At 34.2% G+C, this 26,117-nt stretch overlaps 1 protein-coding gene across 2 annotated transcripts; it reads left to right on the forward strand.

Annotated features, from left to right (window-relative positions):
• Window positions 8,494–23,427, forward strand: LOC109720296. Of its 2 annotated transcripts, XM_020247318.1 has the most exons (12): window positions 8,494–8,722; window positions 11,998–12,060; window positions 13,161–13,311; window positions 14,412–14,539; window positions 14,881–14,989; window positions 15,091–15,130; window positions 19,829–19,918; window positions 20,030–20,129; window positions 20,213–20,352; window positions 21,040–21,142; window positions 21,581–22,152; window positions 22,945–23,427. In XM_020247318.1, the coding sequence occupies exons 3-12, from the start codon at window positions 13,176–13,178 to the stop codon at window positions 23,222–23,224; spliced, it is 1,698 nt and encodes a 565-aa protein (XP_020102907.1). In that variant the 5' UTR covers window positions 8,494–8,722; window positions 11,998–12,060; window positions 13,161–13,175; the 3' UTR covers window positions 23,225–23,427. The 2 variants fall into 2 exon arrangements, with proteins under 2 accessions (XP_020102907.1, XP_020102906.1); XM_020247317.1 differs by lacking the exon at window positions 11,998–12,060.

The following is a 26,117-nucleotide window of genomic DNA, read 5'->3' on the forward strand; positions in this document are numbered from 1 at the left end:
GCACAAGCCAACTCGTAAACCTATAAATGGTAGATTCATAGGCTGTGGTCCGGAATTGGGTGGACTCGGTGCGATTCTACATATCTATAAAAATGGCATTTACGTAGTCTGGGAGCCTAACCCGGACCCAATCTTACATATTAGGTTGATCTGCTGCATGAGTGAGAACACTACGTCGGTCAACAGAAATGAGGGCCAAAGTAGGTTGACCAAACGTTGGTCCAGATATGAGCTAAATAGACTGAAGAGCCATGTGATTCTCCTCGATTCGGCCTAAAAAAAGGGATTGGGTTCTCTTAACCGTAGCCCATAGGCCTAATAAAAGGGAAAGTTGCAGTGACTCCGAAGACACCGGGCCCTTCTTTGGGTATTTTCCTCCCTATGACCATAGGGCCGTAAAAATAATAGATTCATACGCTGTAGGCCCAAATTGGTTCGGTAAGTTATGAAATCCAGTATTCAATATGTTGCAACGAAAGCCCGATCCAATTATAAAACAAACACCAACTCCATCATAGGAATTAGGTGCTGCTGCACTATAATAAACACCAACTCCATCATCGGAATTAGGCCTAATGTACGTTGACTGGGCTTCGATTTTTTGTTAACATTGGCCCATTGGTCTAAATATTTGTTTAATCAAAGAGAGAGAGGCCGTGAACCCAAGCCCAGATATGAACAGAGATGAGAGGCATGACCTTTTTCCAAAAGTCGGTCCAAACTAGTTTAAGGGTGTGGTCTACTGTACGTTTATAAATAAAATATACATATATAAAAGGTTCGGGGTTTAGGGTTAAATTTTAAAAAATAATCAAGGGGTAGGTAGGTCTACCTGGCCGGCTGGCTATAAGAAAGATATATTTCACCATTTTGTTGTTAAGCAGAGAGTAATATTTATGGTGACTAATGAATCATCACAGAAATATATATCTCTTTACTCCCTACTATAAGGGATGGAAAATTTTATTTTTCTTCTTAATTATTAAAAGTGTTTTTATTTGTTAATTGATTTTATGTTCTTTTGGTTACATTATAAAAAATTTTATTTCAGTTTCAATAAAATCAGCTATTAAATAAGGCTAATCCATCATTATTAAACTTTTATATTCACTCCCATCCACAAGAAAATCAGGCCAACCAATTTTTGTGGCACAAATCAACTTAGGAAGGTCCTAAGAATAGAATAAAATGGGCTTTGACAAATATTTTTTGCGGAGAGTTTTGTTTTTTATTCTAAAAATGGACATTTCCAAACTCATGAGGATAAAATTATACGAGAACAGTCGATTTTGCTAAAATCAGGAGATTTATTTATTTATTTTGATTAATTACAAATTATTAAAATTTTGCATAATAGCATCAAAATAAAAAAAGTTCGCTCAATTGCATGAAAACTTTGCACAATCCTGCAAAAGTATGATGCATAGCTCTTTGAACTATGGATAAAATTCATATAAATAAAACACGGTTTTTCTTACTTAAAAACTATCCTTATATCACTTTTTCAAAAAGTAATTTTCTAAGCCCTTGTTTGGTTGGGGCTTCAGGGATAGAATAATCCCTTAACCCTCATATTATCCCCAAACACTCCCAAAAATGTGTGGAGTTAGCTATCCTTCTTATCCCGTCTACTCCAATCAAACATTATTTTTCACTATTCTGGACTAACTCCAACCCCCAACAAAACACAAAATTACTTTAACCCCAACTTAACCCTGAACTTAACCCTATTTGTAAAATAATTAGTTTTTTCTTAACCCCGAACCAAACGGTAGCTAAGAGAATCTCTTCACTACTCAGGGCTAATGCTAGACCTAAACTGGACTTTGATTGCGTGGCATTTATTTCAGATTAAAAAATGAAAACACTCCAAAGGTAGACATACCAAAGCCTACTTCCGATCGGCCTTTGTGTGCGTTCTAGGCCTCTTGTCCCCCGAGCTATAAGTGCCTAGGCCCATTTTGTTCAAAGAAATTGTGCACAAATTCGGTGCGACTTTATTGCGGCCCGGATTGAATCCAATGCTTACTTGTTGGGCCAGATTAAATTTTCAATGGCGCATAGGCTTACTAATCCTAACGGCTCATCTCAGCTCATTCTTTTGTTTTCCGGAGAACACTCGTTTGTTTTTCCGAAAAATTGCACGGACCCCCTCATTTACTTTTTTGATGATTGAGAGTTTTTCTGGAGAGTTACCACATATAGTCCATATCCATTTTTTTATTCTTTCTAGGTAAATATGCATGAAGCCTCCCTCAAGTATTGGTCATTTTTGAAATAGATATTTTAATTATTTTTCTTTTTATTGAGACCTTTACTTCTTTTTTCTTTTTTAATATTATATTTTGATATATGTAAATTTATTTGACCGCATAAAAAAAAGTTAAAAGGAAATTAGTCAAAAAACAAAACAAAAAAAAAATCCAAGTTGAGGGAGTGTACTACATTATTATATACAAAGTATACTATACAATACACTACTATATACATAGTACAGTATAACATACATGTATACGGGTAAATGGGCCTAGGAACGGCCCACGCATGGAGCGTGTTGGGCTTCAATTAGTATTATATTTGATCCTGATAGGCCGAATTTAATTTTCCTAATGGGCCAGGGAAAGGCCCTGCGCGGGTTGGGCTATTTTCCATTTCCGGTAAAACGGCGGGACTTTCCTTTTTAGGTAAAGTCTTATATAGTAAGTCGGCCCGAAAATGGAAAGTTTCACTTCAGTAGCTTAATATTATGCTGTAATTTGCTCTTTTTTTGCTTTTTTTTTTTATTCTATTGTCAAGGCATTTTTTCTTTAAGCAATCAAAAACAAGTAAATTTGGAGAAATCTCATGGGATTTTTCTTTTTTACTTGTTGTAATTAAAAAGAGAAAATATGGAGAACACTCATCACAATCTTTATTTTTTATTCTTTTTTGAGGTAAGAGGCTATTATATAGATAACACAATTTATGATTAAACGTGGGGTCCACTCTAACCATGAAAAGCAGTTAAATCTAGCCCAGTAAAAATAACGCGTTGAATTTGATTAAATAGGCTTCCACCTTGAGTCCATAAAAAAATGACCATGCATATAACATGATTAATTGGGCCTAAACACTAATAAATGGAACCTTTTCTAACTTGCCATCAGGGTTGGTGTGATTTTAAGTTAATTTTTGGGAGCAAAATTAATTACCTCTTAGGTGAAATATAGTATCATTGTGAATTTCAAGATCTTCTAAAGAGAAAAGGCCAAATTTCTTATTTATAATGTCATTAGGTAATTTTTATGTCAAATAAGTTATTTTTATAAGAACTTAGTATGTTTCACGAGTTCTCTTCTTTCAAAACTTAATTAGATGGAGAAAATAAACTATTTCATGCTAGACATTTCACCAATTCTCAGCTTTTAATCACGATAAAATATTTCTTTTGTTGATTATAAAAAATATTGGATAACTTATTTCAATCCCCAATTACAATATTTGGTATCATTATTGGTATTTAATTTTCGTACCAATAAAGGAAAATGAAGAAAATGAAAAAGAAAAGAAGGGCTTAGTTGAGTGATATAGCCTCTGTAAATCAATAAAAAGATTACAAAAAAAAGGAGAAAAGTTTTGGTGAGTGTTCTCCATATTTAGCTATTGTTTATTACTCTAGAAAAAAAAAAAAAAAAAAAAAAAATCTGTTGAGTGTTCTTCAAATTTAACTAGTTTTGGTTGTGTAAGATAAAAACAAAAATAATCCCGAACCTTAACCGAAAAACAAAAAAGGAAAAGGAGTTTTTTATTAAAAAAAAGGTAAATTGTAAACTTTCTATTTTGGGGCTATTCACGAGGGTTACTATTTTCGACTTTGCCTGAAATGGAAAGTTCCATAATTTTTACCAAAAACGGAAGGTTAATGCTTGGAGCTGGGCCCAACCCGGACCATTAAGGGAAATGGGACTCATAACGGCCTACAACGTCCAACGTCGGTAAGCTTTCAATAAAATGGGTCTTAACGAGCCTGCCCAAGCACAGTCCGGTTCGTCTAAAACACCGATTCGCCTTTTGCCATTTTAGGTAAAGTCGAAAATAGTAACTCTCGTGAATTAGCCCAAAATGGAAGGTTTCGCTACTGGGGCCGAAAATATATGCTGGGTCATAAGTTTTTTTAAAATTTTTTTTTAAAATAAGAATAAGAATTGTCTATACTATAGCCTCTTAACTAAAAGAAAATTGAAAATAAATAAAAAATCTTGGGAGCATTCTCCATATTACCTATTTTTGATTAATACAAATCAAAAAGAAAAACCCCATGAGTTTTCTTCAAATTTATCTATTTATAATTGCTCAAAAAGAAAAAAATCGCCTCAACCAAATAATTATAAAAAAAAGCAAAAACAAAGGAGCAAGTTACAGCCCCATATTAAGCTCGGCAAAGTGAAAACTTTTCATTTTGGGGCTATGCACGAGAGTTACTATTTCCGACTTTACCTTAAATGGAAAGTTCCGTAAGTTTTACCAAAAACGGAAGGTTAATGCTTGAGCTGGGCCCAATCTGGCCTATCAAGGGAACTGGGTCTTATAACGGCCCACAGGTTCCAAGGTCGATAAGCTGTTTCGAAAAAATGGGTCTTAACGGGCCGGCCCAAGGTCCGGGCCGGTTCGTCTACCATTTTGGGTAAGCTCTCCATTTTAGGTAAAGTCGAAAATAGTAACTGAATTAACTAAACCCAAAACCATAAACCTAACGATGGAGGGAAATAGATTTGGGGAAAAAGGATTTGGGGCGGGAACAAAAATAATAATAATAAAATTTTTTAAAAAAGGGAAAAAAAATTGCATGTTAAGTAAATTTTAAAATCACCTCGTAGGGCTTAATATTGGTTCTAAATTAATCTGGCAATCCACTGTAAAACATTTAAGCAGCGATTAATTAATGTAATTTTATGATATATTGCTGTTCTAAATCATGGTGCTAATGTATTAGTCCGGCCCAAGAATAATAAAAATGACCATTCAGCCCGTCGCTAAAAACAATCTGGCTGAAACAATGTTATGGGCTACACTTGTGCTGAAAGGTCAAACAGGTCTAAAAATAAAAGGCTTTCATTACCCGAGCTCAATGACAGATGGCATATAGTATAAGATGGGCTCTAATAAGCCTATTTTTGGGGGTATTTTGTTTTTATTCTTAAATGAAATTTGAGTGAAAACTCGGATTGAGCTAAGACTGCTCAGAGAGCCCAGGGACAAATGGACCTAGGAACATCCACAACCTTCAAAATGATGGGCTCTGGTAAGTCTATCTTTAGAGCGTTCCATTTTATAATTTTATTTCAATTTAACAGTCCACTAGTCACAGGCATTTATTTATCAATAATACATGATTTCTGTGTTTAATGGGCCATAGAATGGTTATTGTCTTCCAATATAAAATAAATTCTATGGTAGGTAAAATATATCTTGTCATCGGGTATAGAATGGTTCTTACAAAATACCAACACGCAATAGAGGGTTAATCACAATTTTTGTTATTTATATTATAGTCTCTTAACTCAAAAAAAGAACAAAATAATAATAATTTACAAAAAAAAATGGTGAGTGTTCTCCACTTTTTTTTTTTTATTACGACAAATAAAAAGGAAAATTTCTGTGAGATTTCTCCAAATTTATTTATTTTTGATTGCTCCAAGGAAAAAGTGCCTTACCCAAAGAATAAATAACTAAGCGAAAAAAAAAAAAAAAAAAAAAACCAAGTTAAGGCATAATATTAAGCTCCCAAGTGAAACCTTCCATTTGGGAACTATTTACGAGACTTACTATTTTCGACTTTACCTAAAGTGGAAAGTCTCGCAATTTTAACCCAAACCAGAAAATTGGCCAACCAGTGCTGGTCACCCGGCCCATTAATAAAATTCGGCGAATTAAACCCAAATGTACATACTATTCGAAGCCCAGCTTGTTGCAGTGCGTGAGCCGTTCCTAGGCCCATTTAGACATATACCTATATATTACACTGTACTTTGTGTATTATAGTATACCGTGTAGTATAATTTGGATCTTTTATAGTGTATTATTATGCTCTCTTAACATTGATTTCTTTTTTCTATTAAGTTTTTTGACCGGGATCCTTTTATCTTTTGCTTTTTTTTTTCCCCTAAGGTCGAGTGGTTTTGGTCAAAAAAAAATTAAATGTATCAAAATCTAATACTTAAAGAATTAAAAAGAAGTGGAGAGAACTCACTGAAAAGAAAAATAATTAATTGTCTATTTAAAAAATGGTCAATACTTGAGGGGGGCTTCAACCGAGAAAAAAAAAAAAAAAGTTAGTGTGCTAAATTGGGTTATTGGGCTGAGTTGTTGTTGGGTTATAGGCCATCACACCTCCTCGTAGATCGAAGGGGAAATACTCTAGAGGCGTAGTTAACTAAATGGGCCCGCACGTTGAGCCTAGTAACAAATGGGGACCCAAGTGCGCGCCGGATGAGGTCTTAGCCTTATTACGATATGAGTAATGGTTTTTCTGCTTTTGGTAAAATGGCAGAGGCTTTCATTTTATAAGTCGGAAATAGTAACTCTTATTAATAGCCCCCAAATGAAAAGTTTCACCCGCCCAAACTTATGCCAATATCTACTACAAGTGGAATATCTAATTCCCAAAATAAAATTAGTTTTAGGGTAAATTCTATTAAACATGTGAACTAAAACGTGAAATTTGTAAATAGATACATGAAATTTAAAATTTTCTATTTATCATTTAAATTTTCATTACTTTCTAATGTCCCAATAAATAAAAGGCACAAAAAAATAGTATTAAATTCTACTAATAAAAGTACTTAGATCAAATTTAAATACACTATTAGAGTAAAATTATAATATCAAAAATTTTAAAAATTCACTCTCTTTTGTTTATGTACAATCTGATTAAAAAGTAAAAAAAAAAGAAGAAGAAGAAAACTTATGATGAATCTTTCCATTCTGATATTGCTACCTCAAAATTAAATAATTATCTCTCTTTTATGATCAGCCCGGAATAGGGAAAAAAAAAAGAAAAAGAAAAAAAGAAAAAAACAAGAAGGCAAAAAAAAACTTATAACCAGTGTATATTTTAGGCCCAGTAATTTAGCTAAAATGGAAAGTCCGGTAATTTATCCAAAATTGCACAAAGAGAAAACAATGTGTAAGGAGTACCGTAGTGAGCCTTACTCAGGCCCGTTAAGGGCCATTTTATTTATACAGCATTACCATCAAAGTTTTTGATGAATCTTTCAAGCCGAAGCCCAATTTCACCTAGGGCATTTCAAGTTGAAAATAAATACGAACTTCGGCTTCAGTATATAATAAACTTTATGTCACATCTATGGCACGGATTTTATCCTGATTCATCGATCTCGTGCAACCCGCTTTTTCATTTATTTTATTTATAAATAAATTTAGCTAAAAATATAAATCAATTAGAATTCGGACTTAAAATTTTAAATATCAATCACCAAGTCCTTTGACACTTACGTTAGAAATATTTTACTGCTTAAAATATTAGGTTATATACAATATAATTATGCTGTACTCCTGTCAGGATGGTGCTTCCTTAATATTTAATATCAAACCTTCTCAATAAAGTTGGGCAATATGCAACTTAATTATATCATATTCCTATCGGCTTTCAATATATGCATCCTACCAACCTAGTCATTTTCAAACTAGAAAAGGACCGGACTTTACATGAAAAATAATATACGCGTCTAATTGTTCCCTTTTCAATGTATATATATCTACCCAGTGCTTAAAATAATTTATAACATGCCACATTTAAAAAGGCAAGTGAACTTTTAATTTTTCTTTATTGAAATTAACGTGCTCTTCCTCCACACAAAAAAAAAAAACCCGTAACAACACATTTGTCATTATTGCTATAAAATCGATGAAGATTCATCAAAATTTCTAACCAGTAATGATGCCATAGTTTAAAATTTGAATTTACAATATGAATTAATTTGAAGTTGCTGTTGAGCCTAATACATGGATCTGATCATATTCTCAGTTAGACCAAGCATTGAGCATTATAAACTAAAAACATAGTCAATAGCATAGGGCACTACGGTCATGTAATTATTATATAAGGTCTATGAGCTGAGAAATGGCCCGGCCCATAACAACGCCCTCTAATCTCCGTCCATGTAAATGCCTGATCAGTTTTGAGATAGATTTTTTAGTTTGTTACTTGATCTTGTAATTTTTCGTTCTAGCCAAATATGGGGATTTTGGGATTAGTCAGAAGTAAGCCCGTCCCATGCAGGCCGGCTGAACAAAGATATACGATATTGGCCCAATATGTTCGGGCCAATATCACTCATGGACAACCAATACAGCTTGATTAAGGCCTGATTTTTTTTTATATTTGGGCTAGCCCATACTCGGGCATACGAGCCAGTAAGTAAATATCCTGCCACGTCTGGGCCTATAAAAACGAGCCCAATACAACCCCCCAGCTACTTCCCTCTCGACCCGAACCTCCGCTCTCGCTTTCTTTGTCTCTCTCTCTCTGTCTCTCTCGCTCTCGCTCTCGTCTCATATCCCTCCAAACACCTCCCGCCGCACACCGGCCTCCACCACCGCACCAGCTCCCCGCCCTGCGTGCCGGGACCAACAAACCCCAGCGCTACGTTTCTAGGCTTCCGATTCCTCATCTTCGTCCTCCTCTCGGCCTCGCGCGCGATCGCCGCCTCTGCGACGTTCGGTAAGTTCCGTCCTCTGTTTTGCCTTCTTTGTTTTTCCCTTTTTGGTGAGTATTTTTGTGATTTGTGGTGGATGCAATCGATCTAGAGGTTTCTTGTTCCGTACGGTTGAAGCGATCGATCTTTCATTTGGATTTTCGTATTGGATTAGGAGAAGATAGGGTTCGGTTTGATTTCTAAGGGTTTCGTCGCCTAAAAATTAGGGCTGCTTGATCCGATGGGGGATATCTAGGGTTTTTAGGGCTTTGGATGATGGTGTAATTGGATGTTTTGATGGATGAGTGGGAATGATCTAATACATAGGTTTGTTTTTATTGTGAAGATTATAGAATTAGATGATCTATCATCAAGTGTTCTTGTTATAATTGCTTTATTTGCCTTTCTTGCGTTGTGATTGAAGCTGGAAGGGGGCGTTTTCTGTGTTGTACTAAGTACCGGGATGGATCCGACATGTTCTTGAATTAATTTCTTCAGGGATTTGGTGATTAATTAATTAAGTGTTGGTTTTATCTCTTATTTTCCTCGTTGAGTGTGGCTATGGTGGAGTTTTGTTTCGTGCCGTGTTTTATTGCTCTTGATATTTTGAATGATATGTTGAATATTCCTGGGCTACGTCTCAAACAATTTATATTCTTCTTTATCACTATTTATTATTGAAGACATATATTCCAACATCATATTTTTTCTTTTTTTTTTTAATCTATACTATATTTGGGTTTAGATTTTGGTCTTCAGTCCTCTTGCTTACTTTCCCTTGGGTCTCTCTGCAAGGTCTGCAAAACTGAGGTCCTGTTCTGCATTCTCTTTTTTTATGTTTTTTTGACTTCTTGGGTTTAGTTGTTTAGTGTTTTTTTTTTTTTTCGTTTTTGACTTAGAAGAGTGGGATAAAGGGGTGTTCAAGCTATTTTTCCATAGAAAATAAGCTTAATTTCTTTTCCATATTTGTTCTTTATAAGGCAGAAAGTGAGATAACAAGGATATCATGTGAAGAGAATTTATCATAGTTTAACTTTTCGTGGGGTGTTAAGCTTCAAAGTTCAAAGTGGACCAGCTTCCCTTTTTTCTCTCTTTGAATGGTAGATATATTGGTTATCTTGTGGCACTATTTTTCAAAATTTTGCTCTAATTTTCCAAACTTGCTAGTGGTAATTTTTAGTAGTTTTGGTGAAACTTTTTAAACCCTTATGAGGAAGATATAAGAGATTTACTTTCTGATTCTGCAGGATTGAAGTTCTAGCAAATATATAGAAGCTGTTGAATATTAGATCCTGTTGTTTTTCGATTTATTAATTATTTATACATTTTTGTGCCACTAACCAGTACTTCTCAATCTAAAACGTACATAATTAAATTGACGTGGACATCTAGAGACTACATATTTTGAATTTATGCTTTGTTGTTTATTGTATTTTGCATATAAACAGTAGAAGAATGTTGTAGTGTTACTGCACGCAACAACCGTCATAAGTAATTTAATGTCGTATAGAATATTTACCTCATAATTAATTTACTCACCCATATTGAGATATATATACTATTGAGATATATAATTTCAACGACTTGTAATCTTTTGTTCATGTTGCCATCATGTATTTCTTGTTAACATGTTATTCGAAAGTACTTTATTGCTTATTTACTGTGTTAAAGATACGATTATCTTTCCAATTATATATAGAAATAAAAACTCAAACATTTGAAGAACAATTACAAATCAGCTCATGCTCGTTACGCAGTAGTTGCTAATGCAATCCTTCTCGATTGGGCATGGGATTTACCATAATTAAATTAGCTCACCTGATCCAATTCTTCTAATTTTTGGGCGACTAAATCATTCTAAGCTCGATCTAATAAAAGCAGAAAAAATTGAAGGCATAATAAGTACCGGTTAAGAAGGAGGCAGGCATGAAACTGCCCCCTCTTATTAGTTTCTAAGGTCTAGGCTATGCCGGACTATTCAAGCTTTTAGAGCATACTTGCTAAACAAGCTTGGGTAGTGGTACAATATTCTTGGGCCAATTTCTATTAGGTCTGCGAGAAGCAAGTCAGGTCATATTCCAATCCGATGAGTCAATTGGTCTAGTCCATTATATTATCAGCTACACATATTAACTTGAATATGTTCAAGTCCTTTTTTCTTAGGCGTTTAAACCCAATTCACTGGATCCAAATCCTCATACCGCTTAAACAAATATACAAAATGAATACGTCCTGATGGGCTGGCAGTGGAGGTTACTGGGACTAGCTCTTAAATATTTGGCACGGCCTTGTCTTGTTTATTTTTGTCTATATGGTCTCTAGGCAGAGAAAGGCCCAACACATGCCACTTCTGGGCTGAAGAAGGGCCCAACACTTTTTTCGCTGCAAGTAATGTATCTACCTCACAATTTCAAATTAAACCTATATCCTATAGTAGGGCTAAAATTGTCGTTTAGATGATTTTGAAAAACAAACATATTATTTAGATTAGCAAGTAAAGGTACATTTAGATGTCAACTAGTATGTAGTTAAGATAAATTGTTTGCTCAGACGGAATTTCTCTGTCTGATATAAATTATGTAAGATTTGTTATACTAAATTTATCTTTAAAATTTATAATCATGCTACAAATGACACCTCTTTGGTCATAATGTAATACAAATACTCTCATCATTGTTCGGGATATTTTATTTTCTGAGCATGGGAATAATAATTGTTTAATTCGTGTAGTGCTTTTGATTGAACAAACTGCTTGGCCCTTTTCTTTTTAGTGAAGATGACTGCTAAAAGAAACTCTATCAGTTCATAGTAGCATTTGTCAACTTTGATTACTGTGTAGTGTATGATTGCTGAGTTTTCTTACATCAGATGATGACACATTTATGGTTGTTGACTGTATTTGTACATTTAATATTGCCATGTTAAGTTGAATGAGGTATGTCCATTCTACTTATGCAAGTTGTAGGTTTACTTCTTTTCAATAACTCAGTCAAGGATGTTGGGTTCTTTGGAAGAGTAGTCAAGGATGTAGGGTTCTTTGGAAGAGTCATCAGATAATCATGTTCTTTTGTAATTAAAGTTGTCTACTTAATTTTGACCTTTGTTAACAGGTTTTTAGATTAAAATATGTAATTACTCGCAACTACTCATATTTTCTGTGATTCTAATTTCTTATTTTCTTTGTTATCTCTAGAAGTTTTTTTGTGTTGATTTTTTTTTCAAAGTTGTTGTATTTTAATGTCGTAATTTGATTTCTTATGGTATCCTTCTTATTTTGTCTCATGATATATATTTTTGATAGTTGGTTCTTGCTTTTTTACTCAAATGCAACAAGGTACTGTCCTTCAAAATTGGCATTTCAGGGGTATCCTCTTCTCTTTCTCTTTATTTTTTTCATTTTAGTTGTTGGGTTATGATTTATGAAAGTATCAATCAAAGTTCTTATATCACAAGTAACAGTTAATCTCGTTATGGAAATTCACAGCTATACGTAAAAGTTAAACTCATTATAGAAATTCAAGATTTGAGAGAGAGAGACTTCAAATCTACATTTCTTGAAAAGTATCTCTCATATGTTCCTTATCCAATTTATTATTTTTTAGGATGCACCGGCATTTCATCAAACATGTGTAGCACATACACAAATTGGCATTCATCAAATATGTGAGGAACAAGAGAATAATTGCAAAAATATACAAAAAAAAGACCTGAAAGCACTACGAAACCAACAGCTTACAAACTAGACAGAGCCGGCAACTTGAAGAAGCAAGCTGAATCTTTTGCCTATTCTGCAAGCGCGATAATGCTTGTAGAAATTGCATAAAAATAGCGAATGCATTGGCATTTCATAAAACATATGGAGAACATTATGATGCTGGTAGAAATTCGGAAAAAAATGAGCATGCATACTCAAATCGGCATTTCATCAAATATGTCAAGAGCAAAAACACAAGTTTGAAAGCACTATAAAACAGGGGGGGAGAGGAGGGTTGGGAGGACGGGGTGGAAGAGAGAGATATAGAGATATATGGTACGACAACGATCCACAATGTAGGGAGTAGATCTTGGACTGGGAGGGGAAAGGGGGTTATCGGAGAAGAAATGGGAGGGGAGGGGAGAGAGAGAGATGCCCATAGAACAGCCGACAACCATCCGGGGCTTGCGGGAGTTGCAGTACAGTGGAGATTTCGGTTGTACAGCGAGGGAGATCATCTTGTACTTAGGAGATCTCAGGCGATCTCAAGCGTAGCGAGAAACTTGGGGAAGAACCAAGAAGAAAGGGGGTGGGGGAAGAGAGAGAGGGCCTATGGGAGAAAAGTGAGGAGGGGGAAGAATAAACGGGGTGAGAAGGAAGGAAGGGGTGACACGTAGCATTTTAGAATTGAAGATTCATAATATGTATTAATTATCTAGTTGCACCATATATATAAATTATAATTTATTTGATAAAGCTCCTTTCTTTAGCTTGTGGTGTAAAAGATGGAGAAACAGAAGATTTTGGAACTGCGAGCAAGACTTGACAAAACACTTTGTTTGCCCGATCTTACAAGCCAGGAGTTAATCAAGTCGCTTGTGAAAAGTCAGCTTTTACACTCGTCATTGCCCGGTACTGAAGGTTTGTTGTTTACTTTCTCTGCAATTTAAATTTTGAGTTTTTTTTTTGTCGAGTTCTTTGTACTTTCTCCTGTACTGTTGTGATCTAAAAAGTTTTATTGCTAACCCAAGATAATCTTTTGCCAATAAATTTTTAATGTCAATGAGTGTGCAAAACATGAGTTCCATTATGTAAAGTAGCAATTTATCAGGGACATGCAAGTTCAGTATTGGTAGAAGAATATAGAGCTGCTTTGGCCTACTTTTGGAATGCGATTCCCAAACACGCCTGCTTGGATGCCTTAGAGGGCCAAAAAAGCTGAAAGTGTGTTGAAGCTTCCCTTTGATGCTTTGAAATGTTGGTGAAAAAATGCACCCACTTTGATGCTTTGAAATGTTGGTGAAAAAATGCACCCACTTTGATGCTTGCGGGTTCCTACTATCATTTTAAATACAGGAGGGAAGCTCCGCTGCACTTTGGGTTTCTTTGGGCTACGTAAGACATCAAAGCCAAGTGCTTTCGGAGAATGCATTTTCAAACTAGGCCTTAATATAATAGGAGAAGCTTGGTAAGTGCTTTTTACGTTGGATGATTTATGATAAACATTAGGTTGCTGATATTGTTGGATGATCATATCGGTGAAAATATTCTTATGGATGGATTCTGAATGCCTCATCTTTAACACATTCCATGACAAGCTCCTACGCTCCTTTCATTACTGAAAATCTATATTTCTTAATGAGTTCCTGAATGGCAAGTTTGTATTCTTTGGATCAAAGGCCTTACCAAACAGGCGATGTTGTAGAATTGATGTGATTGTTCATCCAGTGCATAGGTCATGACGAATGTAGTTTTTTGTGATGCATCACATTGGCTAACTTGCTTCTCTTCTTTAACTAGTAATTTATTATTACTAGCTTTTGTGGCTTTCTACCGAAAGACTCTGCAGTTCACCTTCTTGGTTGGAACCTGTTTTATGGTGTTTCTATCTCACAATCTATCTCACGATTATATCTGTTTTCTTCTTCGTTTGGTGCTCCTAGGCTATAGTGCATAGCACATATTTTGTCATGACATTCTTCTTTTCATGGTGTAACGTTTTTTAGTGTTGTCCTATGTAGCTAATATTGACCTAATTGTTGAGAAGCGCTCCAAGGAAGTTTCAACTTTGTTAGAAATGCTTAGAAGTGCTTCAGGAGATGACGAAGGGGTTTCCAAGGGACAGGGAGCTCTACACAACCAATGGAAGGTATTCTGTTCTAGTTGATGATAGGTGTAATTTTTCTCTCTGAATCACAATTTCCAATTTGTCTTATACATGTTTCACTTGGAAGTCACTGTATAGACTGCTGTATAAGTGTATGCAAAAACCCTGTCAATTATGTATCGTAGAAAATGCAGTTACTCACAATTATGTATTAAAAGTGTAAAATGCGATTATGTATTATGCTGTGTACATTCAATGTGCGGTAGTACTTCTTTATTGTTGTTAAATCTACATAATTGTACTGTGACACCATCACAACCCATAAAAATGGTGTTGGTCTCTTTCCTTTGTTTCTCATTTGTATAATTTATATGCTCTCCTAGTTAAAACAAGACACGGACCAACTACGAGTCATGTACCGCGAAGGTCCACTTGGCACTCCATTTCATACACTACTTGCTGAAGGCTATGCAGATGGACCAATTGATGTTTGTAAGTTGGTAATTTTGCTTATTGATCATTCTTGTTCTCCGTGTTAGTAGGTAATGAAGCTATATAAGCACTTTGTATCATAACATTCACTCTCCTTGCAGGTTTATGTGTGTCATGGGAGTCAACCTTGTATAGAAAATGGTGAGATTATATTTATTTGTAATTATATATAGTCCAGCTATGGTGCTTTTAAAAGCACAAAGCATTTGGTGCTTGTAAGTTTTTCGCCGTTCGATCTACTCGACCATTTCCACCTGTTAGATCATACTGTTCAACAAACCATCCACTCGACCTTAGGGGACTACTATCATTCGAACCGTACATCCCTTAATCCAAGGGCTGAAAACCTACAAGCACCGATGACTTGGTACTTTCAATAGCATAGGAGCTCAATTCTACATATATATATATATATATATATATATACACACAGTCCGGCTGGGATACTATCGATAGCACAAAGGATTTGGTGCTTTCGAGTTTTCCACCGTTAGATTTAACCCTTCGATTATTTTTATCCGTTAGATTGTACTATTCAACCAACCACTCACTCAACCCTAGGGGGCCCACATCATCCTAACCACACATTTCTCAATCCAAAGGCTAGAAAACTAATAGCACCAATAGCTTGGTGCTATTAATAGTATTCCAGCCAAGTTCTATATATATATATATATATATATATAGTCCAGCTACTATACTCTTATGAGTACGATCGCCTTCGTATTCATAAGTTGTTTTCGATAATAGAGCTTCCGGATCAACGATCCATACCGTTAAACATTATCTAGAGCATGTAAAACTTCTAGAAATCAAATTTTATAATTTTTCAATATCATTTACCTTACGATCAAAAGCTCACAAGATTGACAATTTTAACGGCCGGTATGAGATATTTGCTAGTTTAACGGTGAAAAAGAATCGGAATAGGTTGAATTTTTGATAGAAAATTCTATTCACTATCTAAATAAAGATCAATAACTCTGATCTTAAATTGAAGGATCCGATCATCCATTTTTAAGATGTCATTCGATTTTAATCGTTCATTTTATACCCGCTTGATGGACTTTATAATGATTTTGAAAAATTACGAAATTTATTTTCTAGAAGTTTCAAATACTCTAGATCATTTTTAACGGTGTGGATTGTCGATTCGAAAGCCCAACATCGAAAACAACTTATGAGTACGAAGGGCTCTATACTTATAAGAGTATTGTAGCCCTACTCTCTTTCTCTCTCTCCATATATATATATATATATATATATATATAGAGCTAGTCTCTTATACTATCTATAGTACCGGGGCTCCGGTACTATAGTCCCGTTTTCGATCTCAGGGTGTTCAAATCAACGATCCACACCGTTAAAACTGATCTAGGGTATTTAAAGTTTTTAGAAATAAAATTTTATATTTTTTCGACGTAGTTTACTTTATGATCAAACCATTTCAAAATTGTCAATTTTCAATGGCTACTATAGCGAGTTTGGAGTTTAACGGTGTAGAAGAATCTAAATTTCTTCAAATTTTGATAAAAAATACTTTAAACTATCTAGATTAAGGTTAACACTCTTGATTTTGAATTTAAAAGTCCTATGCTCAAATTTTAAAGATTATTCAATTTCTACCGTCCATTTTGACATAATTTATTTACTAAGTAAATGACGTCGAAAAAAACTAAAATTTTTTTCCTACGAACTTCATATACCCTAGATCATATTTAACGGTGTGGATCGTTAATTTGAATACCCTAAGATCGAAAATAAGACTATAGTATCGGAGCTCCGGTACTATAGATAGTATAGTAGCCTAATTCTATATATATATATATATATATATATATATATAGAGTAGGGCTACTATACTATTATGAGTATTGGGCCCTTCGTACTCATAAGTTGTTTTCGATGATGGAGCTTCCGAATCAACGATCCACTCCGTTAAATATGATCTAGAGTATTTGAAACTTCTAGAAAATAAATTTCGTAATTTTTCGAAATCATAATAAAGTCCATCAAGCGGGCATAAAATGAACGGTCAAAATCGAACGATGTCTTAAAAATGGATGATCGGATCCTTCAATTTAAGATCGGAGTTATTGATCTTTATCTAAGTAGTGAATAGAATTTTCTATCAAAAATTCAACCTATTCGGATTCTTTTGCACCGTTAAACTAGCAAGTATTCTATACTGGCCGTTAAAAATTGTCAATTTTGTGAGCTTTTGATCATAAGGTAAATGATGTCGAAAAATTATGAAATTTGATTTCTAGATGTTTCAAATGCTCTAGATAACGTTTAATGGTGTGGATCGTCGATTCGGAAGCTCTATCATCGAAAACAACTTATGAGTACGAGGGCGATCGTACTCATAATAGTATAGTAGCCAGACTCTATATATATATAGAGAGAGAGAGAGAATTAGGCTCCTATACTATTAATAGTACCAAGCGTTTGGTGTAATTAGGTTTTCGGCCCTTAGACGAAGGGATGTGGGGTTAGGATGATAGTGGTCCCCTAGGGTTGAATGGGTAGTTGGTTGAATAGTATGATCTAACAGGTAAAAATGGTTAAAGGAGTAGATCTAACGGCGGAAAACTGGAGAGCAAGACTATCAATAGTATAGTAGCTAGATTATCTCTCTATATATATGTGAATTGAGCTCTTTTGCTTTTAAAAGTACTGAGTCTTTGGTGCTTGTAGGTTTTTGGCCCTTGGATTAAGGGATGTGCTGTTAGGATGATAGTAGTCCTCTTGGGTTGAGTGGGTGGTTGGTTGAATAGTATGATCTAACGGGTGGAAATGGTCAAAGGGGTAAATCTAACAGCGGAAAACTTACAAGAACCAAGTGCTTGGTGTTTTTAAAAGCACTCTAGCCGGACTTTCTTTCTCTATATATAGATATAATATGATCATTTTCATAAGAGTAGAGTTCAGCTAGTATACGCTTATGAGTATGACTGCATTCATACATATGAATTATTTTTGATGATATAGCTTTTGAATTGATGATTTTGATTTAGAGCATTTGAAGTACTTATAAACCATATTTCATGATTATTGACATCATTTACTTTACGATCAAAAGGTCTCAAAATTTTGATGGAAAATTATATTTACTATCTTGATTAAGAACAACAACTTCGATTTTGAATTGAAGGACCCTATTGATACATAGCCAAATATTGATAGGATATATTTTTTTATTTTTAAAGTTTCAGAATTATTATATTTGTTAATGTGTTTTAGTGATTTTTAAAAAAATATTTATAGGAGCTTTCTATATGGAATAAATTCCTAAAAATAGGGATATGGTTTAGGGCTTTTTTAGATATATTCGAGTTAGAAAAAAAAATCCTTTATCTTGAGGGATTTGATTTTGAGTAGGATTTGGACTAGGATTATGTTTTGAAGACTATGAATATAGCTTATGTCTTACGACTTGTAGTCTATAGAGAGATGACTTATGTTGAAATTAAGATTGGTGTTTCGTAATTTGATTGCTGTAATGATATAGCCTTCTTTTTCTTGCCGTGTTTTGTGTTGCCGCCAGCGAATATCTATTTTTCTTCAAGCTTTTATCCTCTCTTTTCTTTCTTACCTTTACTTCATTTTTCTTATTTTTTTCTATAAAACTTTCTTCTCTAATTTCCTGAAATTAACAAAATTTCTGAATTTTAACCTATTTGTCAGCTACTTCCTAGTATTTCTTCCTAATTGTTGACATAAATTAAACATTTAAAAATTATAAAATCTAAAAATCAATCTGAAATTTTCTGAAAATTCTACATTTCAGCTTTCTTAATATTTGGGCTGATTGTTGTAATTGAGATGGTTTTTTGTAAATACATAATTATCTTGATTATGTCAACTGTTTCTTTATTTTTCCGATTGCTTAGAAGGGAAGGGACAAAAGAAACATCTTGTTTTTCTTCCAAAATTTCTGATCTTTAGTGGACCTCTCACTCTCTCAGTAGGATTTGAGGCTAGATGAAGTTCTAATCACTTGTTGGAGGAAAAAGAACGAATTGATCTTGTAGGATTCTGAAGAAACCAAATTGTGAAACTTAGTTTCTAGATATTTCAAATATGCTAGATCATGTTTAATGGTGTGGATTGTGGATTTGCAAGCTCTATATGCATGCAAACATGCAGTCTGAGAGTGGGAGAAACTATTTGATCAATTTATGCCACATACAGAGTATCATGTTTCTTCCTTTCGTTCAACAAACATCATAGCTATTTGTTGGACTTCTTTACATGTTTAGACCTTACTTCCCCACCTTTTTTTTCCCAATAAAAGGTTGGGGACAATTAAAACTTATGTGCCTTGCTCCTGAGCCTGTTTTTGGTACTGGTAGAATTATTGTTAGCATTCAATGCCCTGGCGAATCTAAATCGGCTATGTTGCGAATTGCTATGACTGTCTGTATTTCCTTCAAATGAAAAGTCCTAATATTTCTTGTCAGCAGTATGTGGCATTAATGTGGCTTTATTGTGTAATGCCTGAAGCGTTTGCTCATTCAAATGCACTGCAGCACTTTCTTACAAGGATAGACGCTACTTAAAAAGTTTTAATCTTTGGGTAACTACTTATGCTGCTCATGTTTACTTGAACTTTACTCGTATAGCCCTGATAATCATTCGCATTTATGGTGGCTTGTACATCTCTGTCTGTCTGAATCTTCTACACAGTGAAGTACGTAATGAAGTAACGTATACTTATCCACATTGTAATGCAAATAATGCTATGAGAGAGTCATGCTTGCATAGATTAGCATTATGCTAATGCTGAATAGCTTCCTCTAGTCCTCATGCTTGAGCGATCATTTTTTTTTTCAGGTGGCCCCAGTACAACCTGCCAACCTTTAAAATCACCATGTCCAATTGTTTGAAAAAGATTCGAATTGGTGAAGAAATTTCTCTAATAAGGTTTGATGCGTAGCTATGGCTTTTTTTCTACAAGAGTTTGAAGAATATTTGGTGTGATCCTTTTCTTATTTTGATGTATTTGTTTTTGTCTTTTCAATGTTCGGAAGAAAGGATGAAGGTTCCTTGGCCAGTCTCAGAAAGAGAGGCCCTTCTACACTACTTTGAAATTGAATACTTAAAAGAAGATCTTGTCCTCGTACTGCTTAATGCGGTGACTAGTAGTTATACTTTCCTTTTGTTCTTGACCTTTATTAAGTGTTAGGCTGTGAGCTAAACTGCTGTTCATTCTTGTAGATTTCAGACACAGAACATATAGATATAAGGTCACAAGGGTTCACTAGAGAAGAGATTCCTGAAGCAAAAGATATAGTACGAGTAGATTTAGTAGGAGGCTTTGTCGTGCAGAAAGTTACGGACAACCGATGCTATTTCAGGTAATTAAATAATGATGATCTTGTTAATTTTGTGATGACTTAAATAAGTCTTGTCTCAGTTGATTATATATTTGTTGTCCGATAAGCTCTTCTCAAGCCCCCACACAGTGAGCTTGTTTGCTGTCAAGATAGCACAGTTTTCCTTTCCCAGAATTCTCTTGGACGACTTATTATATGTTTGATTTCATCAGGTTTTAGATATCACTTTGTGTGGACTAATTTCTGGGACAACCCGGATTTTTATCATCAAGCTAGATAACTTGTGTACTATGGGGTATTCTTCTCATCAAGCTATAGATAACTTGTGTACTATGGGGTATTCTTCTATGATTATAATCTATTTTGAATTTGTTTTTGGTGCATTGCAAGGTCCTAAAAGTCATGATTTTCGAGAATAATGCATTCTACCTTTGAGTTGAATTACTTATTCCAAGAAAATTACTTAGAAGCTGCTTATTCTATGCTGCTGTAGTCATCATGATCTGCCAATTATTGCATTGCCCTTGAGTAAATGAAAGGAATGTGCCGAAATACATATTCATGCATTCAAACGTGCGTGTGAAAGGGTTGATGGTAGTTGATTCATTTTTTTGTTTTCGTAATTTTTCCTATTCTTAAATCGTATCTAACGTTGTCCTGTTTTCCTTTGGGTTCTTACACGTTATGGAAATGTTGGATCGTGTTCAGGACAATAGCTAATTTGGATGTCAAGATTGACTTTGTGCCACCATCACTAATCAACTTCATAGCAAGGCAGCTGATAGGCAACGGACATAAGCTATTTCAGAAGGTTGTATATCTTATTACATGAAATATCATTAGGGTAAAAGAGAAATTTGTTATTCGTACAACTTAATCAAGATTCATTATCTTCAAAACTCCACTTTCTACCTGGTCAGTAATTACTCATTCGGCAATACTGCAGACGCACACATTAATTTGTAGACATAGAAAAGGAGAGAAATACTCTGACAAAGAACTAAGCCCTGTGGAGGTTGTCCTGTTCACAATTAATTACTCAATTACGGCTGATGAATATGCTCGAGTTAATTACTTTGAGAGCATTTTGCAGTTATTTGATTTGATATAGTATTGTTATCTATTGCTGCTGGTTTGGCTGGATAATTAGTTTGTTGATGTGAGACAAATTTTGATTTTTAGAAATTTCTGTTGAAGCTTGAGATTTTTGAACATACCGTGTATTGAGATAAAACGGCATGCTCTGTAGGCACTTAGTACTGTGGCCATCAATGATGAAGACTACCAGGAGGCTTTAAGAGGACCAATGTATGTTAGGATACGTGAAGGCCTGCATTCCACTTCCAGCTATAAACCAGAGGAATGCGTGCTTACAACTGCTGGAGAACATACAGCTCTCTTCTCCCGACAACAACAGAAGATAGTTGGCCCTGCTGTAGAAAATCCACTTGTTAGAGATCATAGTGCTTCCATCACTGAGATTGTGGAAGAGGGAATTCAACAGGTTGACAAATGGTCGAAGTCGGATCAACTTTATGATGGCTGTTTATCAAGGTTGATTGACTGTCGACAACAGAGAGGTTTCATTAGTCCAGAGGTGGAGCATGCTCTCAGCATTTTAGATACTGCGATCTCTATAGTACGAGTTAACAGAGTGTCATACAACCAAACTGAGTGCTCGCCAGCTGACCTGGATTTGCCGCCTCGTGAACCAGCTACAAAAGCTGCTTTTATTAGTGACAGAGATGCACCTACTGCTGGCTTGAACATGGAGAAGTTGACAAAGAGTTCTGAAGGCTATTCACGAGCGAAAGATTTCAGGTAGCTTTAATTTACATTGTTTGCCTTATAATTGGCTGCATGATTCTAGCAACTATGCTGTGATATTAGATCTTTTGGGTTAATTTGTTAGGGCATGTTTGGTTTAAGGTAATTGAGACTTGGAATGGAAATTGGAATTAGTCATTCCCATTGTTAGTGTTTGGGTTGAGGGATTGGCATTTCGATTTTCATTCTCGGAGACTCGAATCTCTCTAAAGTGACTCCCACCATAATGGTGGGAGTCAACTTGGATTCCGGAGTGATTGAGAATTTTTTTTTCACTAATAATTATTTAAATTCAAATATAAATCATATAAATTAATTAGATTATATCATAAATTCATATTTGAATTTGAAATATGAATTTAAAATTCAAATTTTAATTTCTTTAAAATTTAATTGAATAGTTCTAAATTTAAATTTTGACTTTGACGTTGAAGTTGAGATTTTTAAGTTCCAATTAGAAGTTCAAACTTAGATTGAAATTTTAATTATGAATTTGAATAATAAATTTAAATTTTAATAAAATCTTTTATTTTTTGAATTCAGTTTGGACATGATTACGATTCTGATTCCTCTCATGAACCCAATAAATTGTTGTTTTTTTATCATTATGTTTTCGATTCTGATCCATTTTCATTCCTATTTCGATTTCGATTTTGATTCCTCTTTTGAACCAACCTTGCTTTTAATACTTCCTTTTTGTATTGAGTTTCACATCACTCTGTTGAGCTATATTGTGTATGCAATGATGACATTTACTTTATGTTGGTTATACCCAAATCCTTGCAGACAGATTAGTGCAGGATCCATCTTATCATCCAAAGAGAAACCTGAAGATTTTGGTGACAGAGGAGATGGTTTGGGTAGTTATCGTCAGGACAAGATGACGGAAACTGCTCTTGCGGCGACACACATCCCTTCGCCGTCAAATAGCACGAGAAAGGTATGTGGAGGGAAGGTTGCTGTTAATGGGTTACATGAGAAGAGTCCATACGATGGTCAGTCTAAACGACCTAGGAAGAATAACAAGTGGATGTGTTGCTTAAGCCTCAGCCATTCGAGAGTATAAAAGCCTGTCAGTTGCTTTATGTCAAATGACCGAAGATCGAAGGAAGGACTTTAAATAAACAGGCAAAAAGCAGTAGTACAGAATAGTCATAATGTGTATAGAAGGATAGAAATAAATAATCATACTGGGCACAGAAGTAAAGCAGGTATATATATATATATATATATATATATATATATATAGAGTTGTGCTGGTATGCTTATGGAAGCACGGAAGCCTCCGTGCTTCCAAGTCGTTTTCGATGTTCGGACTTTCGAATCGACGATCGGCTCCGTTAAGAGTTGATCTAGAATATTTGAAGTACCTAGAAAATAAATTTTGCGATTTTTTGATATCATTTGCCTAGTGATCGAAGGGGCTCAAAATTAATAATTTTAACGGCCGTGGTGAGCCGGTTGCAAGTTTAACGGTGTATAAATATTCAAATAACATGAAATTTTGATAGAAAATTTTTTATATCATATAAAACAGATCATTAAGTGCATCTAAATTTAATGTATTCATTATATTTTGTAAGATTTTTATTTGCAAGCGTGCTCGCTCTCTCTCGCTCTGTCGATCTATAGGGCAATAATATCGAAAATCCAAATTTTTTTTGATAATTCAATATATCTCTAGATCAAGTTAATGGAAGAACGATGTCGATTTCGAAAGTTCGAAAATCGCAAACAAGTGGAAGACGAGATGCTTCCATAGATCTAGCCGCACTATCTATATTATAGTTTAGCAGATGCTGCTGTTGATCTAGAGCACTGTGGGCTCCGTGTTGAGCCGTTTTCGTGATGGAGTTTTCGAAGATGACTATCGGGCTCCGTAAACTTGATCTAGCGTTTTAGTTTCTAGAAATTAATTATTGCGAGTTTTTCGATTATCATTTAGCTAGCAATCGAAAGGATTCAAATCATATTATTTACGGCTGAAATAAAAATCCTATAAAAAGTGAGGTTATATAGCACTAAAATTTATTCGGATCAAATACTAGATATTGTATGTAGCTGAGTTTATTAAGAATTTTCGATACAAAATTCTTATTTGATTTGAATACTTTTTTACACGTTAAACATTAAACGGCAGATATCAATCAGGTTAAAAATATAGATTTTGATTTTTCGATGTCACTGGTAATTAAGAAAAAAAAACAAAGAAAGCGCATAAAATTATTTTTAGAACTTTAATGCGTAGATCAAGTCTAAACGGAGCCGATGTCGATTCAAAATTCCATCATCGGAAAACGGCTAGGGCCGGAGGTTCGTGCTCTGAGAAGACAGCAGCCCATGCTCTTATTATATAATATTAGTATATTATTATATATATATGAACTGAGTTCTCAGTTAAATTAATTTTAATGTTCGGCAAAGATTAAAAATGTAAAGTCATCTAATTGGGGCCATTAGTTTTTATGTCTTCTGGCGACTTGTATCATGCTTGTTATAACACTTGATAGCTAGCATTAATACTTTATTGATATAGAACTTATTAGACAAAAGTGTATAGAAGATTATCTTTTGATGCAAAATTTAAACTAATTATTTGTCTTAATAAATTTATAGTTACATGAATTATGTAAAATATATTAATTATATTTGTAAAGATAGACGGCACATTAAAAATTTAAAGCTAAAAAGTTAATAATTAATTTAAATTAAATAAATTAAGAAGTTAGATAGTAAAATTAGAACTTTTCAAGGTTTGTCGGATCATGATAAGTGATAATTGAGTTATATCCTTGTCATTTTACCAATTTATATTAATGTATTTGTGAGTTCGCATATGCATCCAAGTTTTGATAAGATCGCAAAATCATATATGTAAACACTTTAGGGCTGTTTGTTTGCATATAATTGGAACTGTGCCATAGTTTTTATTTTTTGTAGATTTAAATTTGGTGTTTGGTTACTTGAGCCATGCAAAGAAGCTTAGTTGCAGTAGTTATAACTGTTCAAACCTGCTATAATTTAAATTGCGACTATCAAGAGAGAATAACTTTAATCGAAAGATAAAGTTACCTACATAATGGCTTTTTAATAAAAACAATAATCTCATCAGTTCTATTATAAATACAATTTTTAACTGCTTGCAACCAAATAGCTGCAGTGTTTTGTCCTCCATATTAGATGTATTTATCTGTAATTAAGTTGCAACAGAGCTTCTCTCTCCTTTCTTTTAAAAACTTGAATAATTTCTATACTAGTCGGTAACTCGTGCAAGATAAGATACATGAATATTTTTGAAAATTTATTTCAAAAAATATTATTTTTAAGAAGAAATATCTAAAAGTCTACTTTTATATATATATATATATATATATATATATATATATATATATATGGGGTCCAGTTACTATACTATTATCAGTACGATCGCTCTCGTACTCACAAATCATTTTTGATGATAGAGCTTCCGAATTGACGATTCATACCGTTAAACGTTATTTACAGCATTTAAAACTTCTAGAAATCAAATTTTATAATTTTTCGACATCATTTATATTACGATCAAGAGGTCACAAATTTGACAATTTTTAATGACCCGTATGGAATATTTGCTAGTTTAACGGTGTAAAAGAATCAGAATTTGTTAAATTTTGGATAGAAAATTCTATTTACTACCTAGATAAAGATCAATAACTCTGATCTTGAATTGAAGGATCCGATCATCCTTTTTTAGGATGTTGTTCGATTTTGACCGTTCATTTTATGCCCGCTTGATGGACTTTATTATGATTTTGAAAATTTACGAAATTTATTTTCTAAAAGTTGCAAATACTCTAGATCATATTTAACGGAGTGGATCGTTGATTCGAAAGCTCTATCATCGAAAACAACTTACAAGTACGAGGGCTCCAATATTTATAATAGTATAGTAACCACGGTCTCTCTCTCTCTCTCTCTCT

This window comes from Ananas comosus, linkage group 14 (assembly GCF_001540865.1).
Source record: "Ananas comosus cultivar F153 linkage group 14, ASM154086v1, whole genome shotgun sequence".
NCBI classification, from domain to species: domain Eukaryota; kingdom Viridiplantae; phylum Streptophyta; class Magnoliopsida; order Poales; family Bromeliaceae; genus Ananas; species Ananas comosus.